Source organism: Onychostruthus taczanowskii, unplaced genomic scaffold (genome assembly GCF_017590055.1).
Source record: "Onychostruthus taczanowskii isolate IOZ18803 unplaced genomic scaffold, ASM1759005v1 scaffold126, whole genome shotgun sequence".
NCBI classification, from domain to species: domain Eukaryota; kingdom Metazoa; phylum Chordata; class Aves; order Passeriformes; family Passeridae; genus Onychostruthus; species Onychostruthus taczanowskii.
Window position 1 is genome coordinate 1,019,412 of NW_024498418.1, and position 27,394 is coordinate 1,046,805.

Below are 27,394 nucleotides of genomic sequence, written 5' to 3' on the forward strand. Positions count from 1 at the left end.
AGCGAGTCCTGGCAGCACAAGGTGCAAGGACAGAGCCAGGTCTGCCCTGGCTTGCTGAATAGGCACGCAACAAACCCCACCTGGGGGACTCCTGGGGAATAAATACAGCAATCACAGGGGCAGCAGCACCTGCCCACCCAGCTAACATCTGTCCTTGTCTGGTCCCCACACTGAGCACTCTGCCTCAGGAAATGCAGCTGGAATGGAGCCACAGGGCTCAGAGCCTCCCACTCTGAGACTTTACGGCAACTGGGCTCTCCTCTCCCACCCAGTTCAGGGCTGGCAGAGCTGTTTGAGGACATGGAGAACGTGGCTGGAGGTGCCAGGGGCACAGGGCTGGGGCAAATTGCAGAGCAGCGTCGGCCTCAAGCGCTGGGCATGATGGAAGAGCTCCCGAGCGAACACCGGCTCCACCTGCGGAGGCACAGAACGACAGAGGATGGGCACAGGTCCACGTCCCCACCCTGGTCCCTGTGCCTGGCTCAGGGGTCACCAGCCCCAGTGGGACTCACGTGAGCCATGATGAGCTTCTGGAAGGGGTGCCCAGCTCTGGTGGGGTATTCCTCCCCGAAGCACAGGTAGATCTGGTACTGAGGCAGGAGCTGCCCGTTGCTCAGGTACTCCCGCACCTCTGCAAGACAGCAGCGCTGTCAGGGGACACAGGGTCCTCACAGCCCCCGTCAGCCACACCAGGGCAGGACCTGCCCCTCTCCCTCAGGAGAGCAGAGTCCCGCAGGGACTTACGCTGTATGTACTGCTGTGTGTCCAGCAGCTTGTAAGTCCTCTCCCTCTCCAGCTTGTTGGGCCAGTTCTTGTGCGGGGCCAGTGGCCCGTTCCAGTACACCCTGCCCTGGCACTGGCGCTTCATGAAGACCCCCTCAGGTGCTACCCACAGCAGCACCCCGCGCTCCAGGTGGGGCAAGAGGCGCTCCAGCACGTTGGCCATGCAGGCCACGCGGCCGTGGCTGCTGAGCACCTGCGGTGGGGGGAATCTTATCTGCTCCATGCACGAGGGGCCGTAGAGGCGCTCGCTGTCGGCCGGCACGGCGCTGGTGGTGATGCGGCAGCCCTCGGCCGTGCGGGTGGTCACCTCCTTCACCAGCACGTCGCAGTAGTACAGGCGGATGTGGAGCCAGCAGTCTGGGGCAAAGGGAGGGTCAGTTCATGGGCAGTCTGGGCTGGTGGGGCCACCCAGGGCATTGCCTGCAGCATGACTCCTACCTGAATTGTTGATATCCTCCACAGGGAGGTAGGACTGGGGTCCGGGAAGAAGTTGGCCTTGGGTTGGGTTCCAGCCATAGAAGACTCCCCTCACAAGGCACCCTGGAGCAGGCAGAGATGAGGTGGTAAAAGGACATTCCCAAGGGCTCCCAGGCACTCTCCTGGCCCAAGCCCCTGGGCCCACACTTCCCACTGTGTTTGCTCATTGTTGGGCCTCATCATATCCCCTAAGTGTATGGCTTTGCTGGGGTAGCGTGGGAGTCCTCAGCCCCTACCTCAATCCCCACAGGTGTTGCGTGCATGAGCGACAGGAGAGCAGGATCCTGGCAGAAGTGTGCACGCCCTGCCCCCAGCCCCATCCCACCGAGAGGGACCCTCCTCACCTCGCTCAGTTGGGTGGCCAGAGATCCGGGGCTGTGGAGACACTTGGGCACTCTCCAGCACGTCCTTCTGGCTTTCCTCCTTCTTCGGACTCCTTGCAGTGCTGCCCTGGGGGTAGGAGCAGCTTTGGTGAGGGCTGAGCTGGCAGTGGGGGATCCTGAGCCAGCTCCTTCCTCTACCATGGACCCCATAAGCCAGCAGATCCCCTGCCTGGGTCTGGCAGTGCGGGGCACAGGGGACCCTCTCTGAAGCCCCGTGGGACAAATGCAGGCAGTGTGCAAGCGGGGGAGCAGCTGATGGGTGAGGGGGGGATTTGAGGGTCCCACCTTCTCCCCTGCCTGGATGGCACAGGGCAGGCTCACCTGCTGGTCCTCACTGCCAGGGGACTGTGTGTCACTGTTCTCTGCAGAGAACAAGAAAGAACCGGTGAACCCCTGGCAAACGGCAGGAACAGCCCCAGGGAAGACAGTTGGCTGTCCGGGACACCCAGAGAGGAAAAGGAGCAGGGAGGAAGGGTAATGTCTGTGGGGCACGGGGCTTGTACAGGCATGGTTCAAGTACCAACCCCACATCTGGCACAGGAGGAGGGACGGCAGGGACGTACCTGCATCACAGGCTCTGTCAGTCACGATCTGGTACACCTTGTAAGGCTCGGAGATGTCCAGCTGGCTCCTCTCGGGCACCTCCTGGAAGTCGGTGCTCTTGTTGAGGGCGCAGCGCAGCCGCGTCTTCCAGGTGGAGGGGTCGGCCTTGTCCGTCCCTTCGTGGTACTTCCCCTTGTAGATGGCCCAAGCCTGAGGGACAGAGGGTGCCCTCTGCTGTGGGGGGTGCCACAACCCGACCCCCGGCTGGGCTGTCCAAGGGGGTCCACCAGGGTGTGAGTCCACCGGGGTGGGCGGGCAGTGGGGAGCCGGGGCTGTGTCCTGGGGGACTGCGGGGAGCCGGGTGCTGCGGGGTGCAGGGGAGCACACCGGCAGCCCCGGCAGCGTGCACGGAGCTGGGCGGTGTGTGCCAGGGGTGTGCATGGAGCCAAATCCTAGCGCTGCGCACAGTCAGGTAATGGAGAGCCCTGGAGGTGCGCATGGAGCCCGGCTGCACAGAGCTGGGTGAGCGGTGCCGGGGTGCGCACGGGGCTGGGCAGTGCGGAGCCCCGAGCAACGGGGAGCCCCGGCAATGGGGAGCCCCGGGAGTGCACACGGAGCCCGGGGGCCATTCCCAGGGCCGGGTGGGGACCGCGGGGAGCCCGGGGTACCTTGAAGAGCGCAGCATCCTCCTGCTGCCGGTAATCCTGCTTGGCCGCGTGCTTCCAGGGGATGCGGAAGAGCGTTCGCTGCCGGTTCTCCCAGCGCAGCCCCGGGTACCGGCCGCTGTCGATCTGCGCGATCAGCCACTCCTTCAGCCGCATGGGCGCCCCCGGCTCCGCCATCACGGCCCGGCGGCGAAACCGAAAGCAGCTCCGGCTTTCACTTTCCCTTTCCTGGCGCACGCTGCAGGTTCTGGCTGCCCCAAGGCAGGGGGGGACGGTTCTTAAATGTTTTACTCTGCTCCACTTTTCCCCGCGCAGCAGCGTCAGACATCCGTGTTCAGGAAAAAATGATGTCGTAATTGACGGTTGCAGCAATGGGAAGAGCTGGAGCTGGTGCCTCCGGGAGGGACCCCCAAAAAAGGCATCCCCGAAGTTTCAGATCCTCACAATGTGTGCACCCATGTACACCAGTGGTGATTTTAGCCTCTTCCCGTTGTTCACTGGATCCTGCGGAGGCTCTGGGTGATTGACCCCCACCCCGGGAAGTGCCCTTTGTTAGGCAAAGGGTGAGCGCCCATTCCCGGCTCTTGCCTGGGGCTGCAGCCTTTTCCTGCCGTTCGGAACACTATGTGCAGCTCGCACTGCTGATTTACATACCGACCTGCACTAAGTGTATTTCTCAACACACGCACCCTGCACTCGCGGGAGAGGGGCAGGCACATTGCATCCACGGGAGAGAGGACAAGGCACCAGAAGGCACATGGAACTCTCCTGCACCCCTCCCAAATGCTTCCCCTAAAACTGTCAGGTCTCCCACATGCTCCCCAAAGGGGACAAAGGACTCTACTCCCTTTACTTCTTGCGTTGGGGATCCAGCTGGACACGTCCCAGCTCCAGGGACTGCGTCCTCCCATGGGACCGGCTGCTCACTCCATGGGTGTGGAGAGCTGCAGGGAGCTGTGGGAACAGCACGGGGTTTCCAGGGTGGTGTGAACAGTCACTTGTCCCTATCTCTCAAATCTCTCCTCTGCTCTAATGCTCACGTCTGCCTTGTGGAGCTCTGGATGCTGAGTCGAACGGGAAAGGGTGGGAAGGATGGATGAGCTGTGCCAAGGGCTGCCGGGACCGGGGTGGGACACATCCTGCACCAGCTCCCCATTGGCCCCCAGCGGGGCACGGGCTGAGTCACTGGCCACCCTGAGGTGACACTGGTGTTGGTTCCTCTATCACTGCTGCAGAGTTTCACGTCGCTGTGCAGGGAAACCCTGCTCCTCTGCCCGGCTGCTGGCCCCCAAGTCTCCTTTTGCAGTCACCCAGGTCTCCTTTCCTGCTCTGAGTCACCTCTGGCCGAGAGGAGAAGCAAAGTTCCTGAGAGCTACTGGGGCTGCAAAGTCTCCAAATGAATAATCAGTGGCAGAGAGCCCAGTTCTGGGCTTTCCCAGAGGATGTGAGGACAGGGCACAGCCACGTGGCACAGAGGGCACATGGGGCCACACGGGGTGTACGAGCGAGCCCCACTGGCAGGGGTTTTCTCTCTTTATTGAGCCTGACCGCGATCCCTTTGTTGCAAAGTGAAGCCCAGGCATCACCTGTGCCCTCCATTTGAGAGAGCTGTGGGGCCACGTTTTGGGAAAACGGCCTGGGAACTGACGGACAGAGAATCCACATCTCCCCTCTCTGCCTTGGGAAGCAGTGCTGTGGCAGGGAGTCACTGCACAGCCTCCCGGTGGCTTCACTGATTACATCCAAGGCCGGGAGATAATCGCAGCCGCCGGCTCGTTTGTCAGCCCAGCCCGCCGGGATGAGTTTTATCGGCCGGCCGGGGATTTCATGTGGTGTGGCAGCCGCCTGCTGACGCAGGACCCGGGGGATCTAATTACCCGGGCATCAGCGAGGACGCTCAGGAGCCACATTCCCCACTGTATTCCTCACCGAGCTTCTCCCTTCCTGGGGAAGGCGAAACTGCTTAACCCTTAAACTTTTCATGCTGAAATGAGCTTCAAAAGGCAGTCAAACATTAACTCGTAGCTAACCCTGCCCTTGCCCGGGTTTTTCCAAGCTGTGTAAACCACATCTGCCAAAATAAACAAATTCTGCTGTGCTGTGAGCTGAGCTGGAGAGCCCTGTGGGGTTTACAGTGGGAACAGGGGAATCTCTGGGTGCAAACACCTTGGCATAAGGTGTCCCAGTGTGAGAGGGTGCAGGTAGTGCACACATCCATCCCAGATGTGTGATCCTGGGCTGCAGGGCTTCCACCCTGCTGGGTGCTGAGGAGGCCAAAGGGTGCTGGAGAGCCTGGCCTGGGGCTGAGGGGGTGGGTAGAGGAGCCTGGAAGGAACTGGAAGGAGAGTGGGATCCCATGGTGCAGGAGCAGTGAAGGATGATGCAGCCCTGGTTATTCAGTTTGGTCAGTATCTGCCCAGAGAGGATGGAACTCCCAGTCTGCCTGGGTCACCCCAAGGCAGCACCCAGCTCAGCAGGCAGATGCTGGCAGCAGGAAGGAACCTTGGTCTTGAAGCTTTGTCTCCTGGGGGATCCCTTCTCCCTAGAAGAGGGGGGCAGGGATGAGGGGGACCCCAGAAACATGCTCTGAGTCCCAACAGGGACAATGCTGATTACCCAGCTGGGCATCCTCAGAATTTTTCCCACCTGGGACTCTGCTCCAGGAAAAGGTGTAAATGGGACAGGTCTGGGGCTTGTGATACACAGCTGGTGCCAGGCTCCCAGTACTCCCAGCAGCTGGAGGAGCCTGAAGACTCCTGGACCTTGTGCTCCTGGATCCAGTGAGTGGAGAGGCTACAGTGAAACAGGCTCCAGGTGAGCTCCCACCTGCTGCTCCTGGAGCAGAGCTTGTCCCCAGAGAGCCCTGCCCTGGCACTCACATTTCTGGCCTCCATTGTCACCTTCCCACAAGGCAGCAGGGTGAGCCCTGTCCTGGCATGCCAGTGTCCCCAGCTCACTACAGAGAGTGGCCAGCAGCAGCTCCAGACTGCTCCCATGCTGGGACCTTCCCCCTTGGCATCCCTGTTTCAACCTGGCCATCACAGGAGAGTCAGACCACAGAGAAGGGTATTTATTACTGGGGAACATATAAAGTCTTTAAGCAAAATGGCTTAAGGCTCTGCTCTAGTGAGGTCTGGCCAGGTTAAATGCTTGGTTCCCACCTGTTACAGATTGTGCCCTGGGGTAGGTGGGAATGGGGTGCAATGGATTTCTAAAGCTACAGTGCTTGCTCAGGGCTTGTGCTTGGCCAGTCTGGAGCTGGACCCTTGCCTGGAAGCCTGTGTGGTGGCATTACCTGCTGGCACACTAGTGTGTCCCTGATCTGCAGCCACCTGGATGCTGGGAGCTTGTGCTGCTGGTGGGAAAACTGCTCTGAGGGGAGCACCAGCTCTCCTGTGCACCCTGAGGCCATGCAGTGGGTACCCAAGTGCTAAAGCTGCTGCTGGCAACACCTGGGTACTGGCCTGTGGCAGAAGAGACCCCCTGTGTTCTGCCCCAAGCAGGAGCCTGCAGTGACCCAGGGACAGAGATCTGTGTCCCCAGCACAGATCGGATGTGAAGAAGATGAGCCCAGCATGTGCTGCAAAGCCCAACAGCGTCCATGAAACCTGCCCAGAGAGAAGGTGGCACATTCCCACCCCAGAAGAGAAGAAGGAGCTGGGCTTTGTGCAGTCCTGCCCAGTGCTCCCTGTCCCACTGTACTGAATCTCCTTCATCTCTCCCAGGCTGTTGGGTGATGCTCTCTGCTCTCCCTTGGCTTGGGTCACTTCAGACAAGCCGGGATGCAGGAGAACGTCCTCTTCACCCGCAGCAGGAAGGGACTTGTGCTCCTCATGTCTCTGGCTCTTGGGACCAGTCCTTGCACAGCTCCCTCTGTCCTGGATGTTCCTTCTCTCCCTACTGGCAGCAAGGCCTTTATTTCTTCCTCGTCATTGAAAGGGGACATCCCATACTTCTGCTTCAGATGCCTGCGGACCTGCAGAAGGAGCGAGAAGTAAAATATAGTGCTGGTTTACCAGGGCAGGTACCAGCCTGCCAGCAAGGGGAGCAGGGAAAAAACCGAGTCCCCTCAGGACTTGTCCTTGCTCTGAGGCCCACGGCAGGCTCAGCCATGGAGCAGGTCATAGGTGGCAGAGGTGTGTCCCACCTTGCGGGCTGCGCTGCCGCTGAACTCAGACAGCTGCTGCCTGAAGCCGGGGTTGGGGTTGGCCACGGGCCGGATGGTCCGGATGGCATCCAGCACCTCCTGGCAGCTCAGCTCCGTGACAACCATGACATAGGCAACGACCACGGTGGTACTGCGGGAGATGCCAGCGAGGCTGGCAAGGGAAAGTGCAGAAGGGTGTTAGTGACAAATCCTGACCCCATGCTTGCCTCTTCCTCCACCCCTGTGCCTCAGATATTTCAGTCCTTCTTCTCCAAGGACTTGCTCTCCCGGAGGCCTGAGACCTTCCAAGGTCCTGGCCATCAGTGCCTATAAATACCCACTCCTCTACAGGGAATGGGAGCAGCAGCCACTGCCTGGCTGCCTGCCCCAAACCCTGCTCATCCCGCGCACTCAGCTGCAGCAAAAAGCTGCCCTGGCTCCAGGACTGCCTGGATCCCGCTGGGTTTGAGTCACAAGCCACAGCCAAGGGTGGATCCTGGGTGGGTCCATTGGCACAGAGCCCTCTGGCACAGGCTGGCTTTGATCAGGGGTTGCAGCTGAAGTGAGGGGCTGGGGGCTGTATCTGCTCAGCTGGGGGGACGCAGCAGCAGGCACAGGGGAAGCAGCATTACCAGTGGACGAGGCAGTTCCCTCCATGCAGGCGACACTGATGGATAAAACTGATGCATTCCTTGAAGTGCCTCTTGCTAGCAGGAAAAATAAACCAGACAGAATAAGAACTTCAGGGGTGGAACAGCATTTTTAGCTGCAGGCAGAACAGCCCTGTATGACTTGTTTTAGGGGATCTGCCAGCCACTGCTGAGACCTGAACATCTCAGTGCTGTTTATTCCCAAGGAAACGTGGATTTGCCAGCTCATTCTGTGCTGAGGACACAGAAGGGGACACTGTGCTGGGGATGCACGGGGCTGCCCTGTGACTTGTGTGACTCATGCTGGGGCAATGGGACGCTGGCTGCTCGAATCTCCAGCCATGACTGTGCCCTTGGCTGGCTCCATACCCTTTGTGTGCTCTCCCCTCTCCAGATACTTCCTGGGAGGATGCTTGCTGCCTCTCTCCATGGATGCTGTCGAGTGGCTGCCCCTCACCTCACCCCACGGTTCATGCCCTCACAGCAGTCACTGAAGTGGAATGCTGTTGGGGTCCAGGGGTGGTCCCCTGCACCATGGCATCACATCTCCAGCCTGTGGGTCATGGTGCTTGAGGAGCTGGAGCACATGGAGGGCTTGAGAAGCTGTGAGCCCTCACGTCTGGTCACCCTCCCACCTCTCAGCACGTCCCCACCATGCCCAGAGTACTCACATGTTGGCTTCAGGGGTGTCGGGCAGGGGAATGCGGAGGTAGGTAATGTCCTGGAAGAGAGAACAGGAAGAGGAGAAGCTCAGGCACTGCAGCCAGGGTGTCATACATGGTCAGAGCAGGGCCGACAGCGCCTTTGCTCCTCACCCACAGCTCCCTACAGGGTTTTGCTTCCCCCACACAGCATCCCCCCTGCATGGGGATGGGGCCACAGTCTCCCTGGGGTGAAGGGCAGAGCAAGGGAACACCAGCAGCTCGTGGGAGAGGATGGGAAAAAAGAGAAGTCTGGAGAGCTGGAAATTGTTTCCCGTCAGTGTTCAAGGTCGGGTTATAGTCACAAGACAGCCAATTTCCCATGCCGGGGGGCCGCCCAGCCCCTCTGGGATCAGTGACCAGGAGAGGTGCCATGGGATTCTCAGAGGGGGAAGGAAGATGCAGCATGGAAGGAGCTACAGGAATCTACAGGGTGACATCTGGTGCAGGACCCTACCTTCAGCAAGGGCTGGGGGGATTCATGGATTGAAACAATGTGGGTGATCTTGTTTCTGCTTAGCTGCTCCAGGTCTTTGGCATCTAAAGGATAAAACCAGACATCAAAACGTATTCATTTCTTATCCTTCTCTTCCCACAGTGCTCCCACCCTGCTTCTACAGCCAGCCAGCACAGAGCCTTGCTCCAGCAGATCAACTGCATCCCACCCACACATGCAGCAGTGCAGACATGGGCAAACATGGAAACCTGGAATGCCAATCCCATGATCCCAAACCAGAGGCCTCTCCCTGATCCCTTCTCCTTGCTGCTCATGCTGTTGAACCATTCACACTTGCACAGAAACACTCTGGGTCAGCAGGCAGTGTCCCTCCTGCCTGTACTTGTCCCCACTTCGGGAGGAGACGTGCCCTGCGCACACCTCCTTGAGCAGATACACACACACAGCACTGGGACTTGCTGCAGCCTGAGAGAACTGCTTTATCTTGTGAATATGGAAGTGGAGCTGCAGCAATTTATATCAACTCTGATTTTCTGTAGAAACACCTGAGCAGTGACTTGCTGCTCTCTGGTCTGTTCTCTCTGCAGCTGCATGGACAGAAATGAGGTGTCCTTGGCTGTTGGGGGCAATACCCTGCCTCTCACCAATGTTTCAGCATTCTGGATGTGATCCTGGCCTCTAGTCCAGCACAGCAGTTGCTGCACAGGGAGGGGAGCGTGCTTGTCTTGCTGAGCAGCTTCCAAGTGTCTCCCTTTCATGCCACAACCAGCAGATGCAGCAAGCGCGGCCAGAGAGGAGGGGAAGCATTTCCCCATCTCATTCTTTTGGGTTTCTAAACTTTCACGTGCTGTAAAACCTTGGCTCAGGGATCCAGCCCAGGAAATGCTAATGGCATGATGTGAATTTTAATAAGAGCGAGTCTCAAGGGAGATGCTCTCAAGGGCAGGGAAGCTGCTCTCTGTGTGGAGAGGGAGATATGGACTCCCACACCTGCCACCTTCCCATCCGCCTCAGCAGGCAGTGACAGCAACTGGTGACACTGGAAGCAAGGGTCTGGAAAAGCTTCCAGTTGGAGGAGATGCCTCTGTGAGCTTAATGTTGCAGGCCTAGAATCTTGTCACCCTGGATTGCTTGGCAGAGTGATGAGGAGTGCTTGGATGGCATCAGGCCTAGGCCCCACAGCAGAGGATGCTCACAGGAACCCCCCTGATGAACCTGGCAGCTGGGTGCCCTTGTCCCTCTGTTCCCAGCAAGCCACAGCCCCCCCAGCCCAACCCAAAGTGCTCCATGGGGCAAAGGCAGAACAGGGCTGCCACTCCAGTGACATTTCCTTAGCAATTCACACCAGTGGTTTTAAGCTTGTGCAGCACTTGCTGCAGGAATCAAGCTGGCAAAGGAGCCATCAGGGAGGCAGGAGTACAGGCTCGTTTGTCATGGCAGATGCCAACACTTGGTCATTAACTTGTCCCCTGACAATGAAAATTCCTTAAAATAGTGACTTGGTGTGAGAAGGGGTGATTCAGACTCTGGGAAATTCCCTCCTGAGGATGGGCAGCCCCCTCTGACCTCTTCTACAGCAGCAAAACTGGGGAGCATTACCCTGAAGTGCCCCTGTCCTGCTCCCTTGCACCCGTGTGGCACCACCAGCTCCTCTGTTCCTGGCACAGGATCCATATTTCCTCCTTGGCTCCTTTCCCCCATGCATCCCAAGAACTCATGGCAGCTGTTAAATAATGAAACCATGCAAAGGCAGGGGTCTCTGCCTTGCCTTTCCCACAGTGTCTTCACTCCCACTACTGCCAATCCAAACGGGGTGACAGCAGATAGAGCAGTGGGCACAGGCAGGGTGGTGGGTACAGGCAGGATGTCAGGCAGCATTTGCAGGCAGGGAGGCACCAGCTCAAGCAAGCCCCAGTCCCCAGCTGGAGAACATCTCTGCAGCAGTGGGGTTCCACTCACCAACGAAGTTCCCAAGGTAGAGGCCAGGAAGGATCTGTGGGACACAAGGGGAAGTGGCAGTGTGAGCAGTGACCTTGTGCTGTGGACCCACGCTGGGAAGCACTGACCTTGGTTGGAGGGGCCAAAGTTCTGGCACTGGCATGACCATTGCCAGCCCCAGGGCAGGAATGGTGCTGGGGCAGCTGGACCTGTGCATTCCCAGGGCTGTCACTGCCCTGGCACCCAGCATGTGGGGATGGATGTAGTCCTGGCACCTTCAACCACCTGGCACTGCCCTCTCATGGGTGCTGGGAGCCAGACACAGCTTTTTTATTGTTCCTGTTGTTTATCATCAATTAGTCCTCCTTTGGGGTTTATTACCTGAGCTCAGCAAGTTGCACACACCTTTGTACAGCCTTGGACTATACCCATGACCTCTGGAAGCCCTGCTGCTCCAGGGATGGGAAAGCAACAGGCACAGAGAAGCTTTAGGGGATGTAGCTGTCCCACTCCCAGCCCTGAGTTCTGCTCCCCTTACTCTGCACTGCAGGAAGCCCATTTCTCACAGCTCAGGCACAGATTGCTCTGGACACCATGCTTTCAGCTCATTTCCCCTGGGAAATTCCACTTCTCATGATGAAAAGATAATTACTTGACAAGGCCTCTGTTAACAGCACTGCAGATGCAGAAGCAGGACACCTTGCAAACCTTGTCAGCTAGAGCTATTTTACATTCCCCCTCACTCCCAGCCTGGTCAGTGAGTTCAATCCTGTATCCAGGCAGTTCTCTGCCAGTTTCTCCCTGCAGCAATATTTGGTGCTCAGGGCAGGTGGAGGTGATTTTCACCAGCACAGCTGGACTTACACTTGTCTCACTGCTCACATTTGGAAACGTTTCTCTCAATTGAACAGCTTAAAGAAGGGGTTTTTTGTGTGTGTGATTCCTGTGATTTTAGATCAATTTCCTATCGACAGGGTGCCTTTAACTCACAGCTGCAGCACTGAGAGGAGCGGGTGGGAGAGCGCCAGTTAGCAAGGGCAGCTCCCAAGGGCAGGACACTGAACCATGAATAAACAGCATGTGCCTGTCCCCAGCACCCTGCTGACCCGCTCCTCAGAGGAGAAAACGGGGCAGCACATAAATAAAATAGCGCCCATCCCCTCTGCCCCGTGATGCCGAGCCCCACGCACAGCCCAGCCCCGCTGAGCAGGGGGTGTGGGACCACCAGGCTGGGAGTCATACAGGGCTCACAGCGTGTGCTTGATGCTGGTTCCTTAGGATTAAAGGTGCTGGGAAAAGTTCCCCCCTTCCTTGAAGGAACTCGCTGTGACCCCTTCCCTCCACCCCCCGGGCAGCTGTCAGCTGTCCCAGCGCAGTGTCCCTGCTTGTTTCACCTCCGGCGTTGCTCTGCCGGCAGATAAACAAACAAACAAAGAGCCGAAGCCGGTGCCGGCAGCTGAAACGCCGCTAGGCACGGCAGGGGCAGCCGCCAGGTAAGGGTGTCCCACCTCCGGCACCGGACGAGCCGCCCGGGCATGGCCGAACCGCAGAGCAGCCGCCCCAGCGCTCCCCGTTACCTGGCTCATGCCGTTCCCCATGGCCGACGGCGGGCGCCGGGGGTGGGGACGGGGCGCGGGTGTCCTTGTCCCCAATGCTGCCGTCCTCCCCGTCGCCGGGCGCAGCTGCCGTCCCCGCTGCCTGGTCGGGTTTCCGTCATGAAGAGCTTGGCTCCCCCGGGATCGCTGCTCGTTCCCAGCGCGGCGAGGCCGGGCCGGTGGCTGTGCCGGGGCAGAGGGGGCCGCGGCCGCCGTCCTCCGCGGCTCCTGCCGAGGCCGTTCCCCGGCTGCTCCGGCGCTGCCGCGCACCGGCTGCTGCCTGGCCGGGAGCAGACAAAGGAGGAGAAACTCCCCCCCTGCGCCGTGGCGTGGGAGCACGGGGCCGCGCTGGCTGCTGCCTGTCGCCGCTGCCCGCGGCCGCACAAGGCTGCACTGTTGGGAGAAGAACAAAACCTTTGTCCTGCTCCATCAAGGAAGGTCTGTGCGGCCACGCGGCCAAGCGCCCGGCAGGATGCCCACCCCTGCCCACGCCATGCCCACCGCTGCATGCACCATACCTATCCCTGCCCTGCCCGCAGCGTGCCCACCCCTGCCTGCACCACACCCCTCCGTGCCCTGCCCGCGCCAAGCCCACCCCTGCCCGTGCCCACCTGCAGCCGGGTGCCGCAGGATTCCTGCCCTGCCCGGGGGGCTGCAGGAGTCTCCTGGGGACTTCGCAGGGCCGCGGGATGGACAGTGCCAGCGAGGAGCAGGGCTGAGGGGCTCCCCAGCACGGCCTGTGGCCGGCAGCCCGCAGGGAGGGTCAGGCCGGGGGTCGCGGGGCCGGGCCGGGCCGGGGGATCGGGCCGGGGCCGCGGCGGCCGTGTGGGGGGGCGGGTGCCGAGAGCGCCCCCTGGCGCGCAGCCGCGCGGTTGCCATGGGGACGGGCGCGGCCTCCGGCGCCCTCAGGGCCGGGCGGGGGTCGGGGGTCGCGGCCCGGCTCGGAGCGGGGCCCGGAGCGTTCCCGGTGGGCTCCTGGCGGGTTCCCGGCTCTGTATCCCAACTCCTGCACATCCCCGGGGCAGCATGTTAAACCCCATATGCTCTGTGTGCAAGTGAGGGCAAGGATAGCCCCGCCATCCCCAAGCCTCCCACCGCGTATGGGGAGTATGGCTGGAATCTGTGGGCAGGTTTGGATGCTACAGGCATAATAGAATTAATTAGGTTGGAAAACACTTCTGAGACCATGGAGTCCAACCTAGGACTGAACACCATCTTGTCAAGCAGACCAGGGTGCTGGGTGCCACTCCAGTCTTTCCTTAAACACCTCCAGGGATGGTGATTCCAGCACCTCCCTGGGCAGTTTGTACCTTCCAATGTATAAACACCACAGCCCTGTCCTCTCCCGGGCACTGTCCCCTGCAGCACAGTGGCTGAGCAGGATGTGATCCCGCCAAGGAGCCTTAGCCCCCACCAGGGGTGGCATTTGACAGCCTGCTCTAGTGGAAGATGCACCTGCCCGTGGAAATGGGGTGGAATGGGATGAGCTTTTAAGGTCCCTCCCAACCCAAACCAGTCTGTGACTATCTGGAGGGAGGTTGAGGGTGGTTTGTAGCACTGGGTTGACCAGCAGTGCTTCAGGAGGGCTGTGGCTGAGCTGCTGCAGGGTCACTGTGGGCAGCTGCCTTCCCTGGAGAGGGGGATGCTGGCTGCACAGGAAAGATACAGCAGGAATGGTGGAGCATGCACTGTAAGGCTTGCTCTGTCCTAGCCCCCAGCGTTCATGCCAAGAGACAGAAAATTGAAATTTATCCTCTTCCTCCACAAAGAAAAAGCAGCTCTCAGTGGCATTCATACTTGTTTATTTTTCCTCTCAGAATATGTAGTGCAGTTGATCCCCAGAAGCTTCTCAAGGGCAATTAAAGCAAGTCATATTGTGGGAGCATTTGTTATGCTGAATCTTGTATTTCTCTTTCTACCCAGCTGAGTCAGAACAGCTGCTTAGCAAAGGATCTGAAGAGGTTTCAGAAACAGTTAGAAAGGGAAGCAGGAAAGCCTGAGGCAAGAAAATGTGCCTTTATTCTGAAGACCCTCAAAATGCCTTCAGAGTACTACTTGTTTGTGGAAGAATTTTGCAAGAACCCTGGCATCACTTGGGTTATGAAACTGGTAAGTGTGTGCTCTCCCAAGGAAAGTGAGAGATGAATGGATGCCTTCGTTCTTCAGAGGGAGAGGAAAATATGCAGGAAACCCGCAGGAAGAATTGGGCAGAGCAAGGTAACATGGAGCAGCAGTGCTCCTGGCCAGGTTTCTGATCAACATGTAGCACCAAAACACTGCTTCTTGTGTAAGAGTTTATTTCAGCAGCCAAAAGTCAGCTCAGTTTATTTGTAGAACCAAAGTTAACTCGGTGGTGAAGGTATAAAGTGCAGAGCTCTGTGTGGAGGAACAGACTGTGCTCCCAGGGGTACTGACTGTGGGGTTCTGGCTGAGTTCATGCTCTGAAATCTTTCAGTTCAGCTGCAGGTGTGCAAGAAGGTGGAGGTGTGTGCAGGACAGGTGGCTAATTGAGCTTCTGGTTAACGAGCATTATGGCAGTCCCCCCAAAGATGGAGCAGTGAAAACATCTGTGGATTTAGGGAAATCCCATTGTGTTAGATGTCAAGTCTGGTGTAAACTTACTGTATGGAATTCCATCCTGAGACTGAAGAGACTACAGGAGGCTCCTTTATCACAGAAGCCCAGAATTATTTGGTTTGGGTTGGAGGAGATCTTAAAGTTCATGTCCTTCTCTCCCGCTGCCATGGGCAGAGACAACTTCCACTGGACCAGGTTGCTCAAAGTCCAGCCCAGTCTGGCCTTGAACACTTCCAGGAAGGGATATCCATTTCCAGTCTGGAGCACAAGCTGGGGTGGATTTGGTTGGCTCTGCCCTGCAGGTAGAGAAAGGCAGCCTTATGCTCTGAGTCATGTTTGTCCCCCCAAACCTGGAGCTGTGCTGAACACTGCAGCTTCCACTTCAGCCAGTGATCTGGGGATTAAGGAAAAATTGCATTTCCCTTAGAAATTCTGACAATATAATGTGGCACAGAGAAATGCCTTGCCTGTGCCAGAGGATTCAAGCCATTTAACATCCTAAGTGTTGTGTGGTGCATAATGAAAAACACACCCCTGCGAGTGAGCAGTCCCTCTGTTTTGTGCAGCAGGTCTGGTGAGGAGGCTGGGACAGGAGGATTTGTCTTACCCTTGTGAGAAGTGACTGGGAGGTAATTATGCAAACTAACTCGTGAATTACAACCAGGAGGATAGCAGCTAGTGATTATCTAACTCTACAAATGGGAAGTGCTAATTGGCAACAAAACCCTTCTATTAAGCTGATTTTCTGCCCCACAACCTCAATTAACACGGTAAATAACCAGAACACAGTAAATAAGGATATATGAAAAGCCTGTGATTACTGAAATTATACCAACAACTTAAATAGATTGTGGCTGACCTCAAAACTTGCAGGCAAGTAAAAATAAACTCCATGTTACTCCTTGTGTTGGTCTGTGCTCTGGAGCAGCCCCGTGTTGTGATGTCCTGGGTTGCCCACTCCCACACTCCAGAGGCAGCAGTAGGTCATGTCCAGTGCCACATCCTGGGGCTGGAGGAAGCTGGACCTGGGCAGCAGTGTGGGAGCTGTGCTCCTTGGGTGCCTTATCTGGGCCTCCCCTCACCCTCTTCTATGCAATGTGCAGCCTAGGCTGTCTTCAGGATTTTTCTGCTCATTTGCCATAGTTCCCCACCACCTTTTTTGTCTTTCCTGTTTAATTAAGTGCTTCTGTAACATACACAAATTTAAAATGGGACTTAAAATTCCCAACAACATATGTTGCGTTACGTATATTTCTGGAAGCGTGTGACAGAGTTTGTTTATTTGGTGCTGTGGGAGTTCCCCATAGGCTGCCTGCTCTGCCTTTCCTCCAGAAATCCTCCAAACACAAACATGAGGGGGTTTTTGTTGAATCTCCCTGCCCCCATAACCTTAAATAAACATGCTTGCACACGAGCAGCTGATGAATCAGGTTATGCAGGTTTTCTGCAGTGAAGTTCTGGAAAACTGCAGGAAATGCTAACGTTAAAGCCACTAAGTCTGCTCTCCCATCTGTAGGTTGGCAAGTCACAAGGTGGGGGAATGTTCCTGAAAACGATAATTTATTGAAGAAGGTGAGATTGACTGTCTTTTCTTTGGGAATATCCAACAGGCATTTTGTTCTTTTGCTCTTTTTTTCATCCTCTCCTTCTGCCAGGGCTTGGTCTGTTCTCCCATGTCGCCCTCCTGCCATATTCCTTCACTATTCTCCAGGGTAACAATAAAGGTTTTGACAATTGATTTTCCCAAATGGATGGATACTTCCTTTGGGATCTGATTTTTTACACTTTGTGTGTATATTTATATATAAACATCCAATCTCAGGTACATCTAACATTAGACAGCGAATGGATTTTATTATCATATATATATATATATATATATATATAATGTATACATGATTTATAATGTATTTATACATACATCGCGCATATTTATTTATAAACTTCAAATCTCAGGTACATCTAACATTAGGCAGCAACTGGATTTTATTATCATATATAATATATATATAAAATATATATATAATATATATATATATATATAATGTATACATGATTTATAATGTATTTATACATACATTCTTTGGGTGATCCTGCACAGGGCCAGGAGCTGGACTTAGATCCTTGTAGGTCTCTTTCAACTCAGGATTTTCTAAGATTCCAGCAAGGTAAGAAAAGGACTGTGCAGTTCTACTGCTTGGTATTAGATGCATCAGATGAACCTTGTCACTTCCAGCTCCTGCAAACACCTGGAGGACTCGGCTGCCCTGTCACTGCTGCTGTCTCCCTGTCTCTCTCCAGTCCTTTTTCATTGGAAAACTGGTGTCATCAGATCACTGGAAATGTCAGTTTGACAAATCAGCTCAGAACAAAGCTGAAATGTCACTCCTGATAAACTTCAAATCTCAGGTACATCTAACATTAGGCAGCAACTGGATTTTATTATCATATATAATATATATATAAAATATATATATAATATATACATGACTTATAATGTATTTATACTATACATTCTTTGGGTGATCCTGCACAGGGCCAGGAGCTGGACTTAGATCCTTGTAGGTCTCTTTCAACTCAGGATTTTCTAAGATTCCAGCAAGGTAAGAAAAGGACTGTGCAGTTCTACTGCTTGGTATTAGATGCATCAGATGAACCTTGTCACTTCCAGCTCCTGCAAACACCTGGAGGACTCGGCTGCCCTGTCACTGCTGCTGTCTCCCTGTCTCTCTCCAGTCCTTTTTCATTGGAAAACTGGTGTCATCAGATCACTGGAAATGTCAGTTTGACAAATCAGCTCAGAACAAAGCTGAAATGTCACTCCTGGTTTTACTGTTAGTGGTTGAATTTTGGCAGCCTTTCTTCTTCCTTGGGTTCGCAGAATGCAAGAACAGGGTGATTCACGGGAGAGAACTATTTGATTTTCAACGTGTCACACTTGCTGCTGTATTGAGTTTGATAGCTTTCATTTGATTAACACATCTTCCCAAAAGTTATGCCACTTCAATTTGATGGTTTAGGAGACAGAAAAATCCATCAGTTCTCTTTGTGAAAGTTCAACAGAGTTCACACTCACTCTAAATGATCAAAAGCCTTTCCAGACTGGGTGCAGAGAACCCTACCCTTGGGGGAGGGTGTGCCAAGGTTTGGAGACATGGTGGCATGGAGATCTTGTTCCAAGCCCCCTGCCATGGGCAGGGACGTCTTCCACTAGAGCAGGTTGCTCCAAACCCCATCCAACCAGGCCCTGAGCACTTCCAAGGATTGGTGTTACCACTCACCTTTGAATGGTAACCGAGGTTCTTGTAAATAGATCCCTTGGGGTGAATGAGGGTGAAACAACACTGAATGACCAGTGTGCATATATGAGGCAGGTTTGTTTTAAAACAACTGAAAAGAAAAGGAAGCATACAGCTGTTTTGTTTTACTTTTATATTTTTATAGAAAATAATCAATGTGAGGAAAAATATCACCACCCATGTATCCAGTGATGAGATTTCGTGAAAACATAAGAGAAAGAAAAAAAAAAAGAACAATACAAGATAGGGGAGAGGAAAAATATCACCACCCATGTATCCAGTGATGAGATTTGATCATTGCAGTTTCAATGTCTGGACTGCATGATGGTCAGAGTCTTCATCCATTAGGAGCCCACACAACAAAGACTTCCATGGGTTATATCCATTCGGTTTTAGGGGAAAGGCCTCGGTACCTCCCTTGGGGGGAGTTTACACTGTCACATGAAGCTGTGCCTCATAGGGAGGGAGGAAATTGGCATGACAAAAAACATTAGCACACCTCTGCAGGATCTGCTTCTTATCTGCCTTTTCCCTTATCTGATGCAATAACACTTTGTTGAAGTGTGTTATCTGGGAAACAGTAGACTGCAGGACACAACCAATTTATCTAAGCAAACATTGTTTTTTCACAAGGAGTTGTTCACAGCTTCTCTGGGCAACTTGTGCCAGTGACTCACCTTAAAGTACAGCACTAGCTCAGGGCAGTTGTTCTTTCCTTTTCCATTACTTTGTTGATTACTTCTGATTTTTACTATTTTTGGTCAGATAGCATCATGCAGTGTTGGATTTCAGCTCAGGTGGCTGAAAACTGGAAAAATAGTTAGGGACAGACAGGGAAAATAATTGTCTCTGGGGCACAGAGGACTGTCAGAGTGAGAATTGCATATTTGCTTGTTCAGTGTCTGTCTTGGATCTTTATCTCTATTTCAGCCCAGATGTTCCTCTCACAAACGTGGCAGCACAAAAGCCTGCACCTGACTGCTCCTGGCCAGGGAGGGGGACGTGCTGCCTGCAGGTTATTCCCTGCTGCTTGCTGTGGGATCTCTGGCAGGTGCCCGTGAGCTGACCTCAGCCTGGCAGCTGCCACGTGTGCTGCAGCCACTTCACTGTGCTGCCTCTTCTCCTGACACACAGCCAGGTGATTTCCTTGGTAGCAGCTTTAGGCATGAGGCTGGGCCAGGCTTCTGCTTTCATGTCACTTTGTGCATCTATAATGTGGATCTTTTTTACTTTAAACTCAATAATGTTCTGGTTAGTGCACTCCTGAGAGGCAGATGTAGCTGAGCCCTTGGCTTCTGAGACCTCAGAGGGACAGCAATGCTGGCATTGCTGCACACAGCTGTCTCTGTTAAACTGCCTCTCTCAAGAGGTGTCAGCTGAGGGAGAGAGAGAGGGAGGATGGATGGAAGGAAAAAAATAGGTTGTTAGATTCCTCATGAATCTGAGAATGGTGTTTGAGCATAATAGAGGATGGTGCTGAACATCCCATTTTATGGGCTGCTGCCTTCTATAAATCTCTCTTCTCAGTAGGGAAAGGAGAGTTTTTGCAGTCCCCTGATAGTAGAGAGGATGTTAATTGCTGCTGGGGAACTTCTGATGGAGACCTGGGGACTGTTTTCTCCTGTAGGTGCATATCAGTTAACCCTGGAGAATTTAACTGCTGAGTGTGGCTGGTGGCCCCAACCTTCTGGTGTCTGGCCTTTCACTCAGAATTCTTGCTGGGCTGTGGAGATTATGATTGGAAACAAATCACAGGGACTAAATGTGTGCTCATCTGTTGGGAATGACTTTGTGTAGTTGTTTGGACATCTCAGAGCTGCAGGCAGGTGATCAAACTTGGTGCTCCACTCCCAAGTGTGGGGCAGGGCCAGTGGAGGTTCTCGTTGTGGATATGGACAAGCACTTTCATCCAGTGTTCAGAAGGGGATTAGCAGTGACAAATGCTACTTTGAGCTCCTGGGCTGTGACACCCCAAGCCATCAGGATCTGAAACCCTCAATGTGTTCTTGAGCAGACAAGGGATTCCAGTGTCAGGTCACCCCTGTACAGGGGTGCCTCGTGATGCTTTCACACCTTGCAGGAAGGGGTTTGCAGGCTGACTGAGCTGGTGGGGTGCAGCAAGTGAGATGTACAGCTGTGTGAACTGGTTACATGAAGGAAGATGCCACCTGGAAGGATGTAGCTGCTTTCAATCAGAGTATCAGCCTTCAGCTGGGTGCAGCACCCTATAACTGTCGGATCTCTAGCCCTGTTGTGAAACCCTGCCAACTTGGCTATTTCTGGAAGATGTTCCCCTCCAAGTACCAGCAAATCACAAGTATCAGAGCACTTGCCAGAGATGGAGGGTTATGATCATCTCTCCTGCTTATGTGTCCCACAGCAGTGCCCCATTAGCACGGATAAGCTGCCCCCCAGAGTGGTTTTGCTGCCAGAAATGATCACCAGGTCCACGGTGCACTGACTGAGATGCAGGCCAGGAACAGAGGGTACTTAACAACAAAAAGTCTCTTTAAAACAGAATTTTACCCCGTTGGTTTTGTTTGTTTTTTAACACAGGTTTTCTCCCTAGTTAAGTGAAAAATATTTATCATGAAATTCAGCTGAAATTCTCCGAAATTTATCTGCCACATTCGCAACCCAAGTATTGCAACAGCAGGAACCTGAGAACGCAACTGATTTGTCATTACAAGAGCTGAGAGAAACAGAGATGGCAAATAGCACTACAAAGATGACAAGCAAAAATACCATTATTGTTCTTTCAGTCTTAGTCACATAAAGAGCAAGCAGAAGCATAGGTAAGGTAATTTCCCTTAGATGTGACTTATGTTGATGGTGCTCTCCTATGAAATGTCTCTAATTTAACTCTTCCTTCTAACAAGATGTGGTCACTGCTATTACTTGTTACAGCACTGTGTCCTGTCAGCTTCAGCCCCGTATTTCACATGGTGCCACTGGGGACAGTTTTATTTCAAATGAACAAATAAATTAGCTCATTTCTTGTCTGGGATAGCTCTAATGTGCACAATCTACTATGTTCACAGCCTCAAACAAAATTACTGCTAAGGCAGCCTGCAGGTAAAGGGTCCAAGTAACTTCAGTTAGTCAGGAAATAAATTAATTGGAATGAAAGTCCTTGATGTCATCACAGTGCTGCTGGGCTCTCAGAGAGATATCTGAACACTGCTGGGAACCTGTTCCCTGCAGACACCCACATCTGTAATTAAAAAGGGTTAATGCTCATTCTGTGAATCTTCCTCAGCACTTACTGCTTCAACATGACTTTTTTTTTTTTCACTTTTCTTTCTGGAAGCCAGAGGGATTTTTTTTTTTTTCTTTAGTATCATCAAGAACAGGAATAGAAACTTTGCAACAAGCTCAGAATGTTCTTTGGCTCGGCACATGGGAAAGAGATTTAGGGTTGGATTTCCTATTGCTTCACACTCACTCCTGCCTGCTAGCAGGGTAATGATTTTGTGGGCAGGCATTTTTCTTAATGAGCCATTGGCAAAACTGCCTGTTTCTCCCTAATTTACTGTTATATCTCCTCAGCTGGGTTCTGGAGGTAAACACTTCACCTTCCTGCACTGCCAGCTGCCAGCGAGACTCTGAACTCGAGTTCATCTTCTGAAAGGCTCACTTTGCCTTGTGAACAGGGAGAGCAGGGGGGTGAAGATGTTTATCACTTTCTGAGGGGTTTTATTACACTGTTTGGGATGGATGGTCTGGTTTCATGATTTGCTTGGCAACTGATCATAATCCTCTAACCTTCATTGTGATTAAATGACAAATATCCAGAAGCAGAGCAAAGTAAGGAAGCAAGTTGCCCCTTCAGAGTGGGAAAACAAGGCAGCATGGAGCTGCCAAGGGACTGGAGCCCTTGTTGGAGCCAGGACTTGCACAAGAGCTCTCTGTCAGAGGTCCTTGTGCACTGTGCCTCCCACTCGTGCTGCTGCTGGAGCACTCTGTTCCCAGCAGCTGGTCTTGCAGCATTTTGTCATTGACTACACAACCCCAGATATTAATAGCAGAGAGATGTCCCCTGCTTTCAGCTGTTCAGCTGTGTCCCTGGTTGTCTGGGAGTTGATTCCTGCATGCAGCTGGGCTATTGTCATTGCTCAGGTACTTCAGTGCATGAGGTTGATGCTGTAGGCTGACAGGGAAGGAGCAGCATGGTGGAGGCTATGACCTGGTCTGGAATGACAGGCCTGTCAGCAGAGGGGCAGATCTGGCTGTTCTGTGAATGAGAACATCGTGGCAAGCACACATTTAGGTGCAGAATTCATCCTGTGCTGGCAGGTGTCCTGCTGGTCCTGAAGCTGCTGGCACAGGAGGGGAATGCACATCTTCACCGGGGGACAAGAATGGGTGTGTGAGCTCTTATGGAATTAGGAGACCAAAAAGACCAAATGTTTTCCTAAGATGACTCTCTGCAGTCACTGTGGTGACTGTTTATTGGGCACTTTCCTGAAGCTAGTTGTGTATTTTACTGATGGGAAGCAGTACTTGGATTCTCCACACTTGGAGAAGCTGACACACTTTGTACCTTTTGCCATGCACAGCTCAGTGTGTCCAGCACCATCTCTGGCTGTGGAGTCTAACTAGCAGCACATGAGTAGAACCTCACCTGAAAGATCACCTTGCCTCTACAGGCAGGAAGAGGAAGGTGCTGTGTAACTTGCCTGTTAATGCTTTCAATGTGGCTGCTGTCCTAGGAAGAAAGAAATGAAGCATCTTTTCAGGAATCTGGCTGCACAGCAGAGTGTGGTGCTGATCCCAAGCTTGGGGTGGGAGACACCCTCATGGATGAAGTTCACTCTCCCCTCGTGTCAGGCAGCAGCAGCTCCCTCTTCTCTCTGGACACCACTGGCCCAGCACAAGGCACTGGCTCCTTTGCTTCTCAGAGTTTCCCAGTTTGGAAGCTGCAGTGGGCTGGAATGAGGTATTTTAGCTGACACAGGGATGCTTGCTGCTCAGCTGGCCCTCTGCACTGCAGAGCTTAGTTCTGTTCCATGTAAGAAAACAAAGGGGCTAAACACATTCTGCACAGCAAAACAAAGCTTTTAGGGCAGGCAAGCACCTGATCCTCCTCCTGCTACTACTATGGAAACATGTCAGAGCAGAAAACCTGTTGCCATGAGACTGTAAAAATAACCCTGCCATCACATTATGGAGACACGGACTGGCTGCAGCACATGGCTTATGTAAGAGCAGCTCCAGCACTGGGATGTGGCACTGTGAGCTGCCTCCTGCTCCCAGGAGACAGGCAGCCTTCTGAAAAAGCTGCAGGCAAGACAGTTCGGGTGGTAAGTCTGTTATTTTTAGTCTGTGTGTCTGAAATATAAGCCTGAAGTGGACACAGACACTTTTAGAGGTATCTTCATCAGCAGGAGAATTTTAAAAGCAGGACCAAGCAATGGCAGCTGGGTTTTTTGTTTTAAAGAAATCACACCTTGGTTTTAAGGGGTCAGATACAGGATATTTTTTTGAACTCTGTGTCATTTGAAGCATGTTTAGAACTGGCCAGGGCAGGAGAAGGCCTTGCTAAGTTGGAAGGTGGTCAGGGAAATGGTGGTGCTGTGTTTGATGTTGTCATGGCTGGGAAAAAGGAATGAGAGCAAGGGACCAGGTCCAGGAGCCAGGCCCAGCTCTGTTGCTCATGCAAGATTTGGCAGAAGAGGTGAGCAACCTCAGGGCTGGAGAAAGGACAACAGCCATGTTTACAGTTCTGAAACTCTGCCCAGAAATATCTCTACAGAAGTTCAAAAAATCAAGGGCTTGGCTGGACCCAGACACTTCCCTGTATGCAGGAAAAAAAAAAAAAATCAAACTCACTGTAGTCACGTACTAATTATCACTATTTTTTTTGATCTTATGCTCTTGCTAAGTTAAGCACTTGGGGGAGCACATTCAGAGGGGGGAGTGCAGAAAACAGCAAATTTTAAAACCTTTGCAGAAACTACTACTGGTTACATCAATTGTCCTTTTACTACAAGACAAACTCAGTGACTGTTCCTGCTCAGCCCTCCTCAGGCTGCTTTTTAAAACATACCCAAGTTTTTTATCCCTTCATCCAGTCCTGAAAGCCTCATTTCTGCCATCTCCTGCCTTCCAACAGTGGAACATGTTTTCCCAGTGAGCCAGAAAGATGCTGCCTCCTCCTGCTCCTCCCTACACATCCTCAGAGATTCCTGACGTGCCTCAGATGTACAGCTTTGCTTTGTTTGAATGCACAACTCCTCTTCTGTGCCTCAGGCATGTGGAGGATTCCCAATCCCTCCTACTCCTGTTCCCAGCGTGACAAAGGAGCAGCTCTGAAGCCAAACCCCAGAAGTGTTCACATAAACCCCCAACAAGGAACATACACATGGAGCCAGGAATGTCCCACTGCTCTGATTTTAATGATCCCACGTCCACCCCAGCGCTGTGTCCAGCACAGCTCTGCCACCCGAGGTCCAGCGCAGGGCAGGAAAGGGTTTGTGGTCCAAAGAAACTGCAGAGTTGTAGCTGAGGAGCCAATCAATTCCCACCTCACCTGGGTGGGCTCTGGACACACCAACATCCTGCAAATCCCAAGGACTGTGGGATGAAACATGCCCACAGTGACAGCAAACACACTGTGACAATGGCACGGCCACCTCAGCCCTCCAGGATGCGGTTGATGAGCTTCATTTCCTCAGCAGACATGGGATTCAGGTTAAACCCCTTCAGCTCAGGTTTACCTGAGAAAAACACATGGAAAACGTCAGGATTTTGTCACCAAAGAAGTAAAGCAGCTCATGGTAAACTCGAGAGGGGCTGTGGGGAGGGCAGGGGCAGCCCTGGAAGCTGAAGTGGGGTCACCCCAGCACAGGGTCACAGCGGGTTTAGGGTGCTGGGGGCTCCACACAGAGACAGACGAGGCTGCTGGGGCAGGGAGGGAACTGCAAAACCAGTGGAAAACAGGCTGCAGGAACACATGGAACTGAGGAATCTCCTGATACACGAGTCTGCTGCCAGGCACTGAGCAGGTTCCAGTGGGAGAGTTTACCCTGAGCCTCATAGAGCCGGTTGACCTTCACCCGCAGCTCTTTCCGGAGCTTGTTTATCTCCTCGTCCAGCTCCTCCTGGTCTGGGATAAGAGGCACGAGTGAGGAGGACTGCGGTGGGCTCTGGGATGAAGGCTCTATTCCCCATCATCTTCCCACCCCATCCTGCCTCCCCCACCCCTGGGGCCGAGCAGCTTCCACGTGTGCTTCCCAGGGCACAGCAGGGGCCAGAATCAGCCTCTCGAGAGGCTCTGGGCACCTCAAAGCCCATCCCGACAGAAGCCCGTTAATTGAGCCAACATCTTGTTAATTATGGTGCTTATTAAAACACTTAGAGCTACACGGAGCCCTCGGGTGTCCTCACCCTGCCGCAGCATCTCCCGGGTCTTCAACTTCGGCAGCTCGATGAACATGCCCCCGAAGCAGACCATGGCCTTCTCTGGAGAGGGAAGGGAAGGGAAGGGAAGGGAAGGGAAGGGAAGGGAAGGGGCTGTCAGCGGAGCCCCGCGACCCGCGGCCACGAGGTCACGGGGGGCGCAGCCAGCCCGGCCTCACCGTCGGGCTCCGGGTCCTTCTGCAGCGCCCGCAGGGCCTCGCGGTTGCGGTTCCGCTTCACGTCCAGGTCCACGATCTGCAACGGGAGCGAGAGAGGCGGGAGCGGCCGGGGCTCGGGGCTACCGGCGGCGGGACAGAGCGGGGCGGGGGGGCCCCGCCAGAGCTGGGTCGTACCTGCTGCCGTGCCGCCAGCACGTCCTCGGCCAGCTCCTCCACCTCGGCCAGGTAGCGCAGCACGAAGGCCGGGTCCCGCGCCATGGCGGGGCCGCTCCGGGTCCGCCGCCGTTCGGCTCCGGGCCGCAGCCGCAGCCGCGCGGGCTGGTTCCGCGGCGGGAGGGGCCGGGCTCAGCGCGCCCTCTCGCGGCCGCCGCCGGGAGCGCCTCCCGGTTTGGGCACCCCGGGCTGCGGGGACCGACCGGGGCTGCGGGGATTGACCGGGGCTGTGGGGACTGATCGGGGCTGCGGGGATTGACCGGAGCTGCGGGGACCGACCGGGGCTGTGGGGACTGATCGGGGCTGCGGGGACCTACCGTCAGTACTTTGAAGGGCGAGAGCACCAGACCTGCCTGAAGCAGTGAACAGGGCCGGGGAGAGGAGCAGCCCCAGCACTTGGGGATCCTGGCACATGCACTTCATGAAACTCATTTGACAAGGAGCTCCCCAAAGGTGGTGACCCCAGTGCTGCAGCTCCTCTGGCCACCAGAGATGAGGACCACAGGGGAGGGACAGGGATGGAGGGAGCGAGGCAGCAGCTGGCTGGTGGTCACCACGCTTCTGTGGGCAAATAATCCCTTAAGGGAGATTACCCAGATCGGAAGATTACTGCCCTAATCCCATAAGGTCATTTGTTTCAGTTATCTGAGATCTCTCTCTGTGGCAGCATGGAATGAAGTACTGCAGCTTCAGGGAGCAGTGGGAGCCAGTGCTGGGGCACACACAGGCACTCCAGGCTGGGAAGGATCCACACTAGGGTTAGATTCCTTCCTGACATCAACCAGAAAATGTACTGGGATTGGGGCTGGATGCCAGTGCTGGGAAATGCTCATTTGTCAGTGGGAGCAGCTGGCTGGAGATCTGAAAAAGCAGGAAGGAGGGAGGGAGGGCTGTCAGATTCTGGGCAGGAGGATTGGGGATGGGGATGGGGATGGGGATGGGGATGGGGATGGGATGAGATGTGGTATGGGAACAGGGAAGGGAGTAGGCTGCCTGTCCTGGCAGTAATGGAAGGAAGCAGTGACTCTGAGGTTGCCAATGACAGTGCAATGAAGGCAGGGTTTTGCCAGGAATGTTGGGCTGCATGGAAGGGTGGGGGCTGCTCTCCCTGGGAAGGAGGGGCCCAGCTCAGCACAGGCATGGGGGAAGCACTGCTGAGGGATCTCCAAGCCATGGGCATCTGGAAAACATTGTCAGGGCAGTGAGAAGTGGCTGGTGCTGCACTCTGTGGCCTGTCCCCAGCCAAGCTCTGAGCCAGCCACAAATCATCATGGATTTCTCTTCCTGGAGCCAGCGCCAGGGGCAGACATTCTGCTTGGAAGCTGGACTCAGACTGGAACCAGAGGTCCATTTGGACTGGTTCCCCTGGGAACTGGGCAGTCAGAG

At 54.3% G+C, this 27,394-nt stretch overlaps 2 protein-coding genes across 2 annotated transcripts; both read right to left on the reverse strand.

Annotated features, from left to right (window-relative positions):
* Window positions 1-44: 44 nt before the first annotated feature.
* Window positions 45-13,198, reverse strand: DUSP15 (dual specificity phosphatase 15). Its single transcript, XM_041396108.1, has 16 exons — window positions 12,951-13,198; window positions 12,322-12,732; window positions 10,766-10,799; window positions 8,807-8,889; window positions 8,320-8,369; window positions 7,631-7,705; window positions 6,999-7,170; window positions 6,630-6,827; window positions 2,855-3,283; window positions 2,207-2,396; window positions 1,929-2,005; window positions 1,605-1,710; window positions 1,222-1,323; window positions 745-1,140; window positions 513-631; window positions 45-414 (listed from the first exon to the last, which is right to left on the reverse strand). Exons 2-16 carry the CDS (start codon window positions 12,340-12,342, stop codon window positions 274-276), a joined length of 2,193 nt encoding a protein of 730 aa, XP_041252042.1. The 5' UTR covers window positions 12,343-12,732; window positions 12,951-13,198; the 3' UTR covers window positions 45-273.
* Window positions 13,199-24,592: 11,394 nt separating this feature from the next.
* PDRG1 (p53 and DNA damage regulated 1) lies at window positions 24,593-26,105 on the reverse strand. Its single transcript, XM_041396200.1, has 5 exons — window positions 25,970-26,105; window positions 25,796-25,871; window positions 25,605-25,679; window positions 25,243-25,323; window positions 24,593-24,934 (listed from the first exon to the last, which is right to left on the reverse strand). Exons 1-5 carry the CDS (start codon window positions 26,051-26,053, stop codon window positions 24,852-24,854), a joined length of 399 nt encoding a protein of 132 aa, XP_041252134.1. The 5' UTR covers window positions 26,054-26,105; the 3' UTR covers window positions 24,593-24,851.
* Between the last annotated feature and the right edge of the window lie 1,289 nt (window positions 26,106-27,394).

Excerpts from the sequence above, each read along its gene's own strand:
- DUSP15 (XM_041396108.1), bottom strand. The coding sequence starts at position 12,342 with ATGGGGAACGGCATGAGCCAG. Across the intron at positions 3,284-6,629 it reads GGACGTTCTCCTGCATCCCG|AACTTCGGGGATGCCTTTTT; the intron begins GCTTGTCTGAAG and ends GTGAGGATCTGA. Across the intron at positions 2,006-2,206 it reads TGACAGAGCCTGTGATGCAG|AGAACAGTGACACACAGTCC; the intron begins GTACGTCCCTGC and ends TGTTCTCTGCAG.
- PDRG1 (XM_041396200.1), bottom strand. The coding sequence starts at position 26,053 with ATGGCGCGGGACCCGGCCTTCGTGCTGCGCTACCTGGCCGAGGTGGAG. Across the intron at positions 25,680-25,795 it reads GAAGGACCCGGAGCCCGACG|AGAAGGCCATGGTCTGCTTC; the intron begins GTGAGGCCGGGC and ends TTCCCTCTCCAG. Across the intron at positions 25,324-25,604 it reads CCGGGAGATGCTGCGGCAGG|ACCAGGAGGAGCTGGACGAG; the intron begins GTGAGGACACCC and ends CTCTTATCCCAG.